Genomic DNA, 17,455 nt, shown 5'->3' on the forward strand with positions numbered 1-17,455 from the left:
GAAGTGTTAAATACTGCTCCACTTGTAACCTGGCCCTATATGTTTTAATATATTCTATTTGTATTAAACAATATTGTTTTAGTGCCGTTTCTTTTGTGTGATCATATATTTAGTTTTAACATCTCTTCTTTGTATTGAATTAGAAACCAGAAAAATCAGGCAACTGATTTTCATTCACGTCTCTAGCAATGGTCCAACCACCAGCAGAGAATGATACACAAGTAATGCCTCTTAAGCTCTCTCCAGGTTTATTGTTGACAAAAAGCATGAACAGAGAGCACAATTAGAAACCTGACAATTAGGCAAGTAAAAATGACCTGTAGGAAACAAATACTGGCTTTTTATAGTAGAAATAACATACTGTACAGGATTAATACATTGGTAAAGGCACTGCTGCCTCCTACAAGACCAGGGAAGAATATCACCATGCTGAGCTTACGGGTGATATGCACTGCAGCACGCTGTTCCCTGGCATTGTAGGAGGGAAGGAATGTATTTTACATGCACAAAAGTTACAGCTCCATACATAAGTAATACAATGGAATGGTTACATGTTAATTGGTCGATAAAAATCAATAGTTAAATGGAAAAGTCACATGATTCCGCAAGTGCAAGTAGGAACTGCACAGTGACCCTCCTAAATGTCAGGATGAAATAACTGTTTAACGGACAATAAGTTAATTTGCCATAAATTACAGCAGCAGCTATGGGACAATATATATTTAAACTAGATCTAAAGCACAATACAATAAAATATACAATAAAAAAGCCTGGAAATTAAATATTTTCTGTTCTGTATCAAAAGTGATCACATCATTACTTGTTACATAAATTATAAAGAGGGGCAACTGCTGCTGCAATCTCAGATCACCTGAGTGAATGGGCATTTGTAGTGTAATATATTGATTTGGAAGATTAGTGTGAAGTTCTGGCTGCACAACATAAATGGAAGATTATTTGTCACTGCTTTGATTGGCTTATTTAAAAATTAAAGAAACAAATGGTAAGGCAGTATTTACACTGCTGGAGTGCACATTGGTTGCAAGGTGCTTCATCTGAATATATTTTGGTCACACAAAACAAGTATTTTTCAGGCATTATGGAAGGTCATTAGTAATAAGGCAAAATCACTGGAAATCGGTGGCTAACCTTAAAATGATACTGCCCTATTTGAATGTAAAAAAAAACAAAAAAAAACATTTATTAAACAAGAATCATGACACACTTTGAAAAATAAAACAAGTGTAAAGTAAAAAAAAAAAAAAAAAAGCATGCTTATGATCGAATGTATTTAAATTCTCTTTGTATCCTTTTTTGAAGCGTAAACCTAGGTAGGCTCAGGAACATGCATGTATCGTTAACATTCTTTAGCAGCGGTGTTTGCAACAATGTATAAAATAGCTGCAATAAGGTGCTAAAGACACGTGCACGCTCCTGAGGTCCTATGAGCCCACATAGGTTTATTTGATACAGATGTAAGCTATGAATGTTTAATTTGGAATTTACTGTCTCTGTAAATAGATTATTTTATAACAAAGGACAATGAAAACCACTTTCCCACTTTAATTTTAGGAGCTCATTGATGATTTACTGTGGTTAAAATAGAAATGTGAGCTTTGACTATTTAAAGTGACCCTCCCCACTGGAAGGATGAGATAAAACAAGTGTTCAAGTGCAACAATACAATATAGGAAAACAAAGACAGTGATTTAAATTCACTGAGTTTTCAAAGAACTCTCCAGTGAAACAAGTCTATCCAATTACTAGGGATCCACTGTGGCGGATTGTTTGATTTGTGAAGCTTTTCAATCATTAATGACCCAATAGCAGAACTGGAGTTTAACTTTCCTGGACATTCATTGTGAATCTATATCAGTAATCATCAGATAAGGTCATAGAAAGAAAGGGGGTGATTTCCACTTAAATATAACAATAATGGCAGGTTAATGTAGTTCAATCCCTCAATCAGATTTAATCTAGAATTCAAAGTGTCAGTTTCCTTTAAACATTAGCACAGCTTGGTAAATATTTACATACTCTGCATATTGCAGGTTAGTTCCAGCTTGGAGTTAAATCCCAAATAAAAGTGTATTTTCTTCAATATTAAAGTTATGACTAAGAAGCCCACACTTCCAAAAATGTGATGGATTTTTACTATGAAGAGTGCATGCTAATGTGATTCAATTACCCGAAAACCATTACAAGTAACGTTCATTTGTCATAATAAATGGTAATCCAGGCTGCTGATAGGCACATGGTCATTTCCAGTAATGAAAACGTAACTCAGCAAATAATTTAACAAGAACACATTAGCAGACCAAAAGATCTGCTTTCCTGCAGGCAGCAGTCAACAGTACAGACCATGTAGGTGCATAAAGGATAACAATTCAAAATCACTTTCTAGACAGTTTCATAGGCTCTGGTCCCTAATCACCCCTGAAAGATAAAACACTCACAACTGTTCAGGTAAGTTACTGGTAATATTAGTATTTCAATATCCCATCTGAGAGAATGCTGATCACAATGGAGCAGCGGATGGTCTGTGATTGGGGTTAGGGTTAATCCCTTGCATGCCACAGAGTACTTGCAGGCATGTAAAGGATTAATAGATGTTGCCCCACCATCACTGCATTGATATCACTTGAAACATTCATTCTTCAGCAGCATTGCTGCGGCAACATTATGGCAATAACCACAGCAATATAATGATAGCCGCAGTATCGCCATTGGTGCAACACTCTACACAACAACTTGGCATCGCTTTCCAGTTGGACTCCCTGATAAACTGGAGCACTAAAAACAGTTAACAGTTATGCCAATCTTTCTTCAAAGTTTCCTGCTAAATAATGCTATCAGCCCTCTGACATTCAATGTCCATATAACATAACAAATGGTTTCCCATTATCTCTTTAAAAATGTTTCAAAATACCACTATTATTTAGGTAATTTGGTGATAATGAACAAGATCAAAGGATACTTTCCAAGTAGTTAACTCCCATATAACTGGGAACTATCTGCTTATTCCTTCCAGTGGACAACATTCTAAAATTCCAGGTCTTAAAATATAGTGTTGATACAATTGCAGTGATCCATTTACTCAGCTTCTTGCAATAAGAAATATGATATCTGCTAAGATTCCTGGTCAACCAACAAAGTTTTAACTGTTATGCTCTTAGCTGCAGCAGTGAGCCAGCTTTACCAAGACAGGACTATTTTAAAAAAAAATAATAAAAAAAAAAAAATATTTAAAACCATTTTTCCAAGGATGTTGAGGCCTTCAAAAAAAAATGTGTGTGCAAAGTAGTTCCTTGTATATTGTAGTGAGACCAAAACTCTGAGAGCAAGAAAGCAGCAAACGGTTTCCTTCCGTTGCTAAAAAAAAAATTAAAACAAACTCTGGCACAAATGTTTTGAGAAGCCATAACTGCAAGTGATGACAATGCAGGACACATAACCAACTCAAATTTAAACGGTATCCTTTACCTTTACATAAACATCTACAAATACCTTGTTTGTCTCACCTTAGGATGGCCGGAAAAATATAAAAATATTTAACTGTTTCAAAACTTGGCACAACTTGCAGACATCAATGACTGACAAAAGTCCAGGTCATAACATCTTTAAAACCAGCATACTGCATTACTAAAACAGGGTTAAACTCCTGTATCACCAAATTCCCTTCACAGCACAGTATTTCTATCTTATATCACGTTCATTCCATCCACCTACATTAAAAAAAAATGTATTAAAAACACTTACAAGGCACTTTTTTTTTTTTTCAACCAATGTAGCCCATGGCAGTCGGTAAGTATTGGTTGGACAAAGAACATTACAAAATATTTACACATATAACCATAAAACTTTAAAAAAATATATAAATAGTAAAAGAAAAATAGTTCTATAATACTGTAGCATTTAAGGCACTTTTCTAAAGCATCCTGGTTTCTTCATTTCCCTTATCACGTGAAGGGAAGGGAGGAGTGCAGATATCCATCAAGTCCATAATATTAAGTCAACCCCATGAGGCAACGGAAGAAGGCAGCAAACAACTTGGTATGTCCTTGAGTGCTATAGAGTTTATATCCGCCGCCAGGCATTACGGAGCTTAGCATCTGCCCGTCTGAAGGGCTGGCTACGGAGATCTAAAAATGAAAAAAAAAAAAGAGATCAGACGAATAGACACACATATAGAACAAAAAAAGCTCTGGCAGAAGCAGCTACAGCACATCTAATTCGGCCATGTTTATGAGAGACTGCCTAAACCATCACATCATCCCGTAAATTAGAAAAACAGATAGTATTACTGGCCAATTTTTAATAGGATGAAGTAATTCCCCACCAATGTTTAACCAGTTGAGGTCTAAAGTGTATGTTAGACCTGGCCTACATGTCCATTTAAATCGATTGTTCTTTTGGCTATTCATGAGTGTGAATGACCAATTGGTTATACGGTAACCACCAGAAGACAGTAATATTTACTAGCCTAGGGCACTTCATAATTATGTCCTCACATCTATAGTGAAAAACAGGGAGAAACTGCTTCTAATAAGGCGATGAGGGCAGGCTAATGGTTCTATATGAGGGCAGGCTAATGGTTCTATATGAGGGCAGACTAATGGTTCTATATGAGGGCAGGCTATTGGTTCTATATGAGGGCAGGCTATTGGTTCTATATGAGGGCAGGCTATTGGTTCTATATGAGGGCAGGCTATTGGTTCTATATGAGGGCAGGCTATTGGTTCTATATGAGGGCAGGCTATTGGTTCTATATGAGGGCAGGCTATTGGTTCTATATGAGGGCAGGCTATTGGTTCTATATGAGGGCAGGCTATTGGTTCTATATGAGGGCAGGCTATTGGTTCTATATGAGGGCAGGCTATTGGTTCTATATGAGGGCAGGCTATTGGTTCTATATGAGGGCAGGCTATTGGTTCTATATGAGGACAGGCTATTGGTTCTATATGAGGACAGGCTATTGGTTCTATATGAGGACAGGCTATTGGTTCTATATGAGGGCAGGCTATTGGTTCTATATGAGGGCAGGCTATTGGTTCTATATGAGGGCAGGCTATTGGTTCTATATGAGGGCAGGCTATTGGTTCTATATGAGGGCAGGCTATTGGTTCTATATGAGGGCAGGCTATTGGTTCTATATGAGGGCAGGCTATTGGTTCTATATGAGGGCAGACTATTGGTTCTATATGTGGGCAGGCTATTGGTTCTATATGTGGGCAGGCTATTGGTTCTATATGAGGGCAGGCTATTGGTTCTATATGAGGGCAGGCTATTGGTTCTATATGAGGGCAGGCTAATGGTTCTATATGAGGGCAGGCTAATGGTTCTATATGAGAGCAGGCTAATGGTTCTATATGAGGGCAGGCTAATGGTTCTATATGAGGGCAGGCTAATGGTTCTATATGAGGGCAGGCTATTGGTTCTATATGAGGGCAGGCTATTGGTTCTATATGAGGGCAGGCTATTGGTTCTATATGAGGGCAGACTATTGGTTCTATATGAGGGCAGACTATTGGTTCTATATGAGGGCAGGCTAATGGTTCTATATGAGGGCAGGCTAATGGTTCTATATGAGGGCAGGCTAATGGTTCTATATGAGGGCAGGCTAATGGTTCTATATGAGGGCAGGCTAATGGTTCTATATGAGGGCAGGCTAATGGTTCTATATGAGGGCAGGCTAATGGTTCTATATGAGGGCAGACTAATGGTTCTATATGAGGGCAGACTAATGGTTCTATATGAGGGCAGACTAATGGTTCTATATGAGGGCAGACTAATGGTTCTATATGAGGGCAGACTAATGGTTCTATATGAGGGCAGACTAATGGTTCTATATGAGGGCAGACTAATGGTTCTATATGAGGGCAGGCTATTGGTTCTATATGAGGGCAGGCTATTGGTTCTATATGAGGGCAGGGTATTGGTTCTATATGAGGGCAGGCTAATGGTTCTATATGAGGGCAGACTAATGGTTCTATATGAGGGCAGACTATTGGTTCTATATGAGGGCAGGCTATTGGTTCTATATGAGGGCAGACTAATGGTTCTATATGAGGGCAGACTAATGGTTCTATATGAGGGCAGGCTATTGGTTCTATATGAGGGCAGGCTATTGGTTCTATATGAGGGCAGGCTATTGGTTCTATATGAGGGCAGGCTATTGGTTCTATATGAGGGCAGGCTAATGGTTCTATATGAGGGCAGACTAATGGTTCTATATGAGGGCAGACTAATGGTTCTATATGAGGGCAGACTATTGGTTCTATATGAGGGCAGGCTATTGGTTCTATATGAGGGCATGCTATTGGTTCTATATGAGGGCAGACTAATGGTTCTATATGAGGGCAGGCTATTGGTTCTATATGAGGGCAGGCTATTGGTTCTATATGAGGGCAGGCTATTGGTTCTATATGAGGGCAGGCTATTGGTTCTATATGAGGGCAGGCTATTGGTTCTATATGAGGGCAGGATATTGGTTCTATATGAGGGCAGACTATTGGTTCTATATGAGGGCAGACTAATGGTTCTATATGAGGGCAGACTAATGGTTCTATATGAGGGCAGACTAATGGTTCTATATTTTGGCAGCTGTCATGAGTAGTGTGTGCAAAACGATCTCCTCAAAACAGGTGTCAGGTCAGGAGCGGCTGCTAGAGGTACCATGTGCTCTACTATTGCTGCCTTATGAAGGACAAAAGCCTATAAACCACACTGGATTTTTAGCTAGAATTATTCACAATTGAAAAAGCAAAAAAGCAGGGACTTGTAATAAAAAGTAAAACAAACAAAAAATCCCCTCTATTGCATAAGCAGCGGAGCTTGCATGAGCCAAGTTATGTTTACATTATGCAGCATTTTTTGGACAGTTTCTTACCCTCTGCAAGATAAGGGAAAATAGAGATGAATCTTCATGGGTACTAATCTGAGGGATAAAATAAAAATGTATGTATGTATATAGCGAAGAAACCGTGCAGCAGTGTTCCCTGTGTCCCCAAACCTTTGCTTAGAAAAAAAACTAAAAATGAAAACTGCAGCGAGGATGTTTGCAGATGTAGCCCAGCAGCTAGGAAAGAAATTCTGATAATGATGAGCACATCTCAGTAAATTGCGCTAGAAAATGAGGGATCAACAGGTTAAACAGCAGAAATAGAAATTATTTACACCAAGACACAACCAGCTAAAAAAAGCAATACTTTTGTAGTTTTTTTGTTTTTTGCTCTGTTTGTTGATTGTAAGTCCACACTTTTCCACAATGTTGTTGTAAATAACTAGTTTTGTCTTGTACAACAGAATTGTTCCTATTTAATTCTTGTTAAGGAATATTGACCTAAATTATTAAAGTGAATGTAAATGTTGATGCTAAAGTGCCCGGTTTTTAAAATTAGATTAAAAACAGGGGCACTTTAATTAAAGGGAGGTCTAGTCCAAAAAAACCTTTCATGATTCAGATAGGGCATGTAATTTTAAACTATTTTCAAATGTATTTTTATCACCAATTTTTCTTTGTTCTCTTGGTATTCTTAGTTGAAAGCTTAACCTAGGAGGTTCATACGCTAATTTCTTAGACCTTGAATGTCGCCTCTTAAGAATGCATTTTAACAGGCTTTTCACCACTAGAGGGTGTTAGTTCATGTTTTTCATATAGATAACACTGTGCTCGTGCACGTGAAGTTACCTGGGAGCCATCACTAATTGGCTAAACTGCAAGTCTGTCAAAAGAACTGAAATAAAGGGGCAGTCTTCAGAGACTTAGATACAAGATAATCACAGAGGTAAAAAATATATAAATATAACTATGTTGGTTATGCAAAACTAGGGAATGGGTAAACAATGGATTATCTATCTTTTAAAACAATAACAATTCTGGTGTAGACTGTCCCTTTAATTCATCAAAATTTACATTTCACTCCTGTTGTGAAAAAAAAAAAAAACTTACCTTTTACTCTTGACAGCAGCTCCAGCTTCCTCCACCCGTCGCAAAGCCTCTTCCTGGCTCTAAAATGAGGAATCCGGTGTTCTGGTAAGAGGGCGAACTTTGAAAAACAACGAACCATGTCACTTCCTGTGACGTTACATCAGCTGTTTCACAAATTTTGGACCTAATACGCATGCGTGCCAGCGTCATCACATACCTGGCCGCATACGTCACTGGTAAAATATGTAGAGCTGTGAAATTCCGGGACCCTTTCTAGAGCGCATACGTGGGATTTTGTATCACAAATGGTGCGCTCATGGAAAGCTGTTTATTCGGCTCCTCAGTAATATTCGGAACTTCGCCCCCCACTGCAACTACTCCCATTACTACTACTACTCTAAAGCTGAGTCTCCGTGCTCGTGCATGACAATCAGCCACTCGGCTATCACCACTGCTTCTTCTGCTGATCCAATTCAGCTTTTCACAGGCTCCCTTCAATATCATTGTGTTTTATACATCTCCAATTCATTGTTCTGTTTGTTAACCAACCATTAGATTTACTGCTGCAACAAATGTTTAAACAAACAGGTTGTAGTTGCAGTAGGGAGCAGAGTTCCGAATATTGCCGAGGAGCCTAATAAACAGCTTTCCATGAGCGCACCATTTGTGATACAAAATCCCACGCATGCGCTCTAGAAAGGATTCTGGAATTTCACAGCTCTAAATATTTTACCAGTGACGTATGCGGCTAGGTATGTGATGACGCTGGCATGCATGCGCATTAGGTCCAAAAATTGTGAAACAGCTGATGTAACGTCACAGGAAGTGACATGGTTCGCCGTTTTCCAAAGTTCGCCCTTTTACCAGCACAACGGCTTCCTCCAATCACGGCATTGAATCAGACACTGATTCCCCCGGGGGGAAGCCTTGATTGGAGGATGACCCATCCATTATTTCTGACATCAGAAAAGGCTTGCAACGACCGGAGGAAGCTGGAGCAGCTGTCAAGAGTAAAAAGGTAAGTTTTTTTTCACAACAGGAGTGAAATGTAAATTTTTATGAACCCTGTTTTTAATCAAATTTTTACAAACCGGGCACTTTAGCATCAAAATGTACATTCACTTTAAGAACACAAGTCTATATGGAAATAATGAGGATATTTGTTCCATTACTACCAGAAAGTAAAGGTCACAAAAGTCTACTCCAAAATTGTTATTTAAAAAAAAAAAAAAAAAGATAGATAATGCCTTTACTACCCATTCCCCAGCTTTCCAAAACCAACATTGTTATTATTAATATACTTTCTAACCTTGAAACCTCTAAATCTCTGGCTGTTTCTAAACCGCTACAGGTCACCTCTTATCTGACTGCATTTTTATAGCTTTTCACAGTAAGACACTGCTAATTCATGTGTGCCATATAGATAAACACCATGCTCACTCCTGTGGAGTTATTCATGAGTCAGCACTAATTGGCTAAAATGCAAATTTATAAATAGCACTGAGATAAGGAGGCAGTCTGCAGAGACTAAAGGTAAAAAGTATTTTACTATAACAATTTCTGTTGTGCAAAACTGGGGAATGGGTAATAAAGGGATTCTCCATTTTGCCAGAAACTAGGCACAGATAATATATACCCTTTTAAAAGCCTCTTATCATATCTTTTTTACTGAGGCAAATTAGGGACAGATAAATATGACCTACTACAGTGATCACACCCTTATTGTGTAGCATTTTAGGCATGTAAATGTGGTAACGTAAATAATACGTTTATTGCAAAGGTTTTTTTATTTTGCTACACAAATAAAACATTTATATAATTATTAAATAATTTAAAGTCCCTTTAAAGGGACAGTGTACTGTAAAATTGTTTTTCCCTTTAAAGGGACAGTGTACTGTAAAATTGTTTTCCCTTTAAAGGGACAGTGTACTGTAAAAAAATGTTTCCCTTAATTTGTTTCTAATAACTTGTTATACCAGCTGTAGAGTTTAAAATGTATGGGAAATTATGTCTGTTTATTTTGTATATGAAACAGCTGTTTGTGCTAATCAGAACCACAACCCAATACAATGGGCTGACCTTGTAGAAAAAACAGCATTATATCTTAACTGTTATTTTATTATTTACACAATGTCTTATTTTATTTATCATTGTCTACTCAAAGGTCAATACTTAGAAAGAACAATGGAAAAGTAAAATTTTCGTACCTCTCACAGCCCCTACTGGGAGCATTATTTCATCTAAACCTTCTTGATTACAGTTTGTTTTTTCTTTTTTGTTTTTTAACCAGAACTTAAAGTGACAGTTTACTCAAAAAGTTTCTCCCCTGGAGTGTATTAAATTGTTTACAAATATTTCCATTACCCTTATATTGGCATTTGAAATAGTTTATTTAGCCTGTAGTATCCCCACACATCCTGAAAGATTTTTGTATCAAGGCCTAGCTGTGTTAACACAGCCAGTAGAAGAAATTACACTCTCAGTGGGGTACAGAAGAGATAAGGTAATACAATGTTAATTTTCCATTGTTCTCTCCAATTATTGGTCTTTGGTTTACAGACAGATATAAGATAAAGAAGCAGGTATCTGTACACAATGTAATAAAGTAATGAGATCTGATTATACCTACAAGCTCAACCCATTTTATTAGGTTGTGGATTCAAAACACAAAATCAGCTAATTCATATACACAAACCTTAAAAAGCAAATCTCATACATTTTATACTCTGCAGCTGGTAAAAAAAAAAAGTTATTGGAAACACATTAAGGGAAAAATAATTTTATAGTATACTGTCCCTTTAAATACAGAAATTTTCAGTATAGGCCAGGATACAACAGGCAAAATCTGTTATTCTAAACAACATAATAAATAATAAGCTATTTGCAAACAATTTAGTACACTCCAGTAGGTAGATCATTGGGAACACATTAAAATAGAGAAAGTATTTGAGTACACTGTCCCTTTAATGTGTGTTTCAATGACTTGTTACACCAGCTGCAGAATATAAAATGAATGAGAAATTACTTATTTAGGTTTATTTTGTATGTGAAATAGCTGCTTTTGTTCTTTAAACCATCAACCCATTAAAATGGACCGAGTCTGCAGGGAAATCAGATTTCCTTATTTTATTACTTTCTGTACACACATTTCTTTATATTATCTCTGACTGTAAACCAAAGCCCAATACATAGTGAGAGCAATTGAAAAAAAGAAAATTTATGCTTACCTGATAAATGCATTTCTTTTTTTACACAATGAGTCCACGGATCATCTTAATTACTAAAGGGATATTCACCTCCTGGTCAGCAGGAGGAGGCAAAGAGCAACACAGCAGAGCTGTTAAATAGCTCCTCCCTTCCCTCCCACTCCAGTCATTCGACCGAAGTTAGGAAGAGAAAGGAAAAGCCAAGGTGCAGAGGTGTCTGAAATTTACACAACCTGTCTACAAAAACAGGGCGGGCCGTGGACTCATCATGTCAAAAAAGAAATACATTTATCAGGTAAGCATAAATTTTCTTTTCTTTTTTAAGACACAATGAGTCCACGGATCATCTTAATTACTAATGAGATTCAATACCCAAGCTAGAGTACACAGATGATACAGGAGGGACAAGACAGGGAACAAAAACGGAAGGCACCACTGCTTGAAAAACCTTCCTCCCAAAAAAAACGGCCTCAGCCGAAGCAAATGTGACAAATTTATAGAAGCTTGAAAAAGTGTGAAGAGAGGACCAAGTTGCAGCCTTGCAAATCTGATCCACAGAAGCTTCATTCTTGAACGCTCATGAAGAAGCAACAGCCCTAACGGAATGAGCCATAACTCTCTCGGGAGGCTGCTGTCCAGCAGCTTCAAATACAAAACATATGATACTCTTCAGCCAAAAAGAAAAGAAGTAGCCGTAGCATTCTGACCCTTGCGTTTGCCCGAGAAAACCACAAACAAAGAAGAAGACTGACAACAGTCCTTAGTCGCCTGTAAGTAAAACGAAAGCACAGACAACGTCCAAATTGTGCAGAAGTCTTTCCTTCTGAGAAGAAGGATTAGTACACAAGGAAGGAACAACAATCTCCTGAATAATGATCCGATCAGAACAACCTTAGGAAGAAATCCTAATTTAGGGTGTAAAAACTACCTTATCTGAATGGAAATAAGATAAGGAAACTCAAACTGTAATTTTGAGAGCTCTCCGAGCAGAAGAAATAGCAACAAGAAATAAAACTTTCCAAGATAACGACTTAATATCTAAGGCAGTGTTTTTCAACCAGTGTGCCGTGGCACACTAGTGTGCCGTGAGAGATCCTCAGGTGTGCCACGGCAGACTGACAACAGTGTGACATATTTTTTAAACTTTGCTTGTTTTTTACTCCCAGTGCAGGGGTAGTTTGTAGGAGGCATGGCATAACAGCACAATACATACAGTATGTGTGTGTTTGTGTGTATGTGTGTATATATATATATATATATGCTGTATTAGGCTACAATGTGTGATTTTTTTTTTATTTTGGGATGGTGGTGTGCCACAGGATTTTTTAATGTAAAAAAGTGTGCCACGGCAAAAAAAAGGTTAAAAATCACTGATCTAAGGAAATCATAGGCTCAAACGGAGCCCCTTGAACTAAATTCAGACTCCATGGAGGAGTAACTGGTATGAACACAGGCCTGATCCTGCCCAAGGCCTGACAACATGATTGTACATCTGGGACATCTGCCAGATGTTAGTGTAACAAAATAGACTAAGACAAATTTGACGCTTTAGGGAACTTGACGATAAACCTTCCTCCAAACCCTCTTGGAGAAAAAACAAAATTCTAGGAATCCTAACTCTACTCAATGAGTAGTCCATGGATTCACACCAATAGAGATATTTATGATAAATCTTTCTAGTGACAGGCTTACGAGCCTGAATCATGGTTTCAATGACCGAGTCAGAAAAACCCTGCTTGGATAACATTAAGCGTTCAATCTCCAAGCAGACAGTTTCAAAGAAACCAGATCTGAGAGAAGGAGGGGCCCTTGATTAGAAGGTCCTTCCTCAACGGAAGTCTCCAAGGTGACAGAGATGACATGTCCACCAGATTTGCATACCAAATCCTGCGAGGCTAAGCCGGTGCTATGAGGATCACAGATGCCCTCTCCTGCTTGATTCGAGCAATTACCTGAGGAAGAAAAGCCAACGGAGGAAAAAAACTGGATAACACTTCCCGGATGGAGTTCCCACTCCCCCGGATGAAAAGTCTGTCTGCTCAAAATATCCGTCTCCCAGTTGTCCACCCCTGGAATGTGGATCGCCGTCAGACAGCAAGAGTGGGCCATTGCCCACTGAATTATTTTTGACCCCTCTATCATCGCCAAAGAACTCCACGTTCCTCCCTGATGATTGATGAAAGTCACTGACGTTATTTTGTTTGACTAGAACCTGAGAAACTGGACTGAGGCTAACTGAGGCCAGGCCAGAAGAGCATTGTAGATCGCTCTCAGTTCCAGAATGTTTATAAGAAGAACAGACTCTGGCTGAGTCCAAACCCCCTGAGCCCTTAGAGATCCACAGACTGCTCCCCACCCTAGAAGGCTGGCGTCTGTAGTCACAATCAACCAAGATGGTCTGCGAAAGCAGGTTTCCTGGGATAGATGATCCAGAGACAACACCATTGAAGAGAATCCCTTGTCTCCTGCTCCAGTGGTGTTCGAGAAGACAAATCTGTATAATATCTGATCCATTGCCAGAGCATGCTTAAATGCAGAGATCTGAGATGAAACCGAGCAAACAGGATGATGTCCATTGCCGACACCCTCAGCCCGAATACCTCCATGCACTGAGCCACTGAAGGCCGAGGAATGAGTTGAATGACTAGACATTGGACAAGTATCGATACTCTGATTTCCTGACATTTTGTCAGAAAAATCTTCATTGATATGGAATCTATTATGTTTCCTCAAAAAATTACCCTTATGAATGGGACTTAGGAACTCTCTTCCAAATTTACCCTCCACCCGTGAGATTGCAGGAAGGATAACACCATGTCTATGTGAAGCATTTGTCCAGAAAGGCAAACCTTAGAATCTTGAGACGATTCCTGAGAATGGCACATGAAGGTACGCGTCCTTTAAATCCACCGTTTTCATAAATTGACCCTCTTGGATCAAGGGAAGAATGGAACGAATAGTTTCCATCTTGAAGGACGGTACGCAAGAAATTTGTTTAGACTCTTGAGATCTAAAAGTGTTCTGAAGGTTCCCTCTTCTTTGGGAACCACAAACCGATTGGGACAAAAAACCCAGACCCTGTACCCATAGTGGAACTGGAACAATCACTCCCAGGTCTGAGAGGTTTCCAAAGCAGTGTAAGAACGCCTCTCCCTTTGTCTGATCTGCAGATAATCTTGAAACCAGAAATCTGCTTCTGGGAGGAAAACTCTTGAACTCCAATTTGAATCCTTGGGACACTAGTTTCTATTGCCCAGGGATTCTGAACATCTCGAACCCAAGCCTGAGCGAAGACTGAAAGTCTGTCCCCTACAAGATCCGATCCCGGATCAGGGGCATGTCCTTCATGTTGTCTTTGATTCAGAAGCAGGCTATTTGGATCTTCTTTTTTTTTTTTTTTTTTTTTAATTCTTTAAAATTTCAAAGGAGATTATTTCCGTCAAGCCAGGTTCCAACAAGGTCTTCCCCTTGTAATGAATCGTTAAAAGCTTAGCCTTAGAGCATATATCCGTAGAACAAGGCTCTAACCATAAGGCTCTGAGCTGGAACAGAGAAATCTGAAACCAATGCTCCCATTCTGATAAATTGAAGGGAAGAATTTAAAATAAAGGAATTAGCCAATTTGAAGCCTTTATCCTATCCTGGAATTTATCCAGGAGAGTTTCTGACTTAATAGCATCAGACAATGCATCAAACCAATATGCCGTCACACTAGTGACGGTAGTAAAGTACACAGTTGGATGCCATTGTAAGCCCTGGTGTACATCCCTTTTCTAATTTTAGTCCATAGGACCTTTGAAAATCCAACTATCCTCTTATGGCATAGTAGTTCTCTTAGTTAAGCTAAAAACTACTCCTTCCACCCTAGGGAATGTTTGCCCAGCCTCCATAGCTGAGTTGGCTATGTGAAACATCTCTTTAAATATAGGGAATGCGGTCTTTTCCATTCCTTATAATTTACTGGACGCACTAGGATAGATTACACCGGTATAGTCGTAGTTGTCCAGGATAGCTAAAACCTCCTAAAGTACCAAATGGAGGTGTTAAAGCTAAAGAACTGAAAGAAAAACAACCTCAGGATCAAAAATATATTATTCATCTGAGACTGAGAATTTTCTCTCATATAATGCCGAAGTATCTTCCTCTAACAGGGAAGAACCATTCGAAATAGCAACTACTGAATCCATCGCCTTAAACGATTGAAAATAAGTCCTCTAATAATGTTTTCTTCCACGTGGGAAAAACATATAATGCATGAGATGCAGAGTAACTCCGGACGGAGTGTGTGAGGAAGCGCAGGGCACTGCATGTGGGCCATAACATTTTGTGGGCACTATAGGAGAAATTTGTGGCATAAAGTGACCCTTGTCAACAGACTCCTAAACATCACGCCGTAAAAGGATAAGGTTCAGAAAAAGAGTGTAATTTTTTAATGAGAATTGACACATAAAAAAACGTTACTGTCTATTTAAATTTTAAAAGTAACTATGTTATGTGTGCACTTGTTCCATTTTAAGATACAAGGCTGAATTAAGCAATAAACAGCTGAAATTCAATTAATAAAAGTAACCCCCAAAAAAACGTTACTGTCTCTTAATTTTAGACTCCAACTTTTTATTTCTGCAGAAAGGGGTTAAATATTGCGGACTAAACCCTTTTGAAACACTGTCCGGTGCAATACTGTCACCTTAATGAGATAAACACTCTCCACTAAATCTTCCGATACCAGGAAGAACAAACAAAGTGGTGTGCAACTAAATTGGCGCCACACATAACTCTGCCCATCGTGGGCGTTAACATAATCCTCTCCCGGTCGCCATCATATCTTACTTAGTAAAATGGTCTTCGGGAGTCAAATAACGAACTGAACAACTTCTAGTCCGAGAAAAATAAACCAACGTGGAATCATGTAGTCGCTTTACAAGGCTAAACTAGCTGTGCATCAAACACGTGTTTACACTGAGCTCGTTCAAGCAAAGCACATTAATTGTGGCCATAAGAGATCTCCCAGTCGGCTATTGTTAAACCGCCGGGAAATAAGAACGTAAGTCCCATGCATTGCCTCACACTGAGCTAATTCTGAAATACCACTCAACGATTATGGCAAATCAACAATTGTGGCAATATGAGATCTCCCGGTCTGCTATCATTAAACCGACGGAAGATAATACAAGTCACATGTATTGCCTCACACTGAGCTTATCTGATGTATAGCTCTGCAGTGATGGCTTCGTTATGGCTGAAATGAAAGCCTATGTTCCCATACAGCCCCAACAGTCTGCATCTAAACTGTTGCCTCACACTGAGCTTATCTGAGGTATAGCTCTTCAGTGATGGCAAATCATCCGTTATGACAATATGTGATCTCCCGGTCGGCTACTTATAAACCGCCAGGAGATGAAAAAACACAAGTCCCATACATTACTTCACACGGAGCTTGTTCTAATGTATAGCTCATCAACTATGAAATGAGAGCCTATGCCCCATACAGCCCCAGTGCCTGCGTTTAACTGTCCCAAAATGTTCCCTAAAACTCTGAGGGAATCTATCTGTAAGGCTCTGATGATAAGGCTAAATCCAATGAGGAATAAATAAAAATGAAGTGCCCAACTTTCATCTGAGTCTCCTTACTTCACCCCCAGAATAAAGTTAGCACTTACCTCATTATCTCCTGCCGGACAGTAAGGCAGTTCCCAGGTTTGCGAGGTCCTCTCCCTCACATGGACCTGTAATTTAAAACAAAAGTTCTGAGTAATATCCCTCAGATTTTCTTGGTAAAGGCAGCAAACAATTACATGGGAGATGCAGTAAGAATTATGTCCCGCAAGTTCACATTGCGCTAAAGCCACCAAAAGCTCTACTGAAGAGACTGATATGGACTACGGCTACACCCTAGAACAAAGCAACACAATCTTGTACTACTTTAAAAATAATAAACTCTTGATTGAAGAATCTAATCTAACACCTCACTTTACCTCTTCCTATCACTATCGTAGGCAAAGAGAATGACTGGAGGGGAGGGATGGGAGGAGCTATTTAACAGCTCTGCTGTGGTGCTCTTTGCCTCCTCCTGCTGACCAGGAGGTGAATATCCCATTAGTAATTAAGATGATCCGTGGACTCATCGTGTCTTAAAAAAGAAATAACTCTCTCTCTCCTAGCCCAAACAAATTAAAGGGGATAAAAAAAAATTAGGGTACACTGTCCCTTTCAGTACTCTGCAGTTTGCTTGACCAAGCTACACAATATTGCTTAGTGCAGGATATTTAGATGTGGCCCCAAGGTGTGTAGCAATGTAAATTATGATAATAAAATGATA

The 17,455-nt window shown here is 38.9% G+C and overlaps 1 protein-coding gene across 4 annotated transcripts in view; it reads right to left on the reverse strand.

Annotated features, from left to right (window-relative positions):
• Window positions 1-231: 231 nt before the first annotated feature.
• The window catches only part of LOC128654230 (formin-like protein 3), a 277,341-nt gene continuing 260,117 nt past the window's right edge, over window positions 232-17,455 (reverse strand). For 2 of the 4 annotated variants that reach the window (XR_008401432.1, XR_008401431.1), the window contains 2 exons: window positions 6,890-6,937; window positions 232-4,142 (listed from right to left, as the gene is read on the reverse strand). Coding sequence is in view for 1 of the 4 variants with exons in the window: in XM_053708041.1 (XP_053564016.1) it covers window positions 4,078-4,142 (65 nt within the window). In the remaining 3 variants the exon portion in view is untranslated. The remainder of the gene's footprint in view (window positions 4,143-6,889; window positions 6,938-17,455) is intronic. The other 2 variants (XM_053708041.1, XM_053708040.1) reach the window with 1 other exon arrangement.

This window comes from Bombina bombina, chromosome 3 (genome assembly GCF_027579735.1).
Source record: "Bombina bombina isolate aBomBom1 chromosome 3, aBomBom1.pri, whole genome shotgun sequence".
In the NCBI taxonomy this organism is placed as follows: Eukaryota; Metazoa; Chordata; class Amphibia; order Anura; family Bombinatoridae; genus Bombina; species Bombina bombina.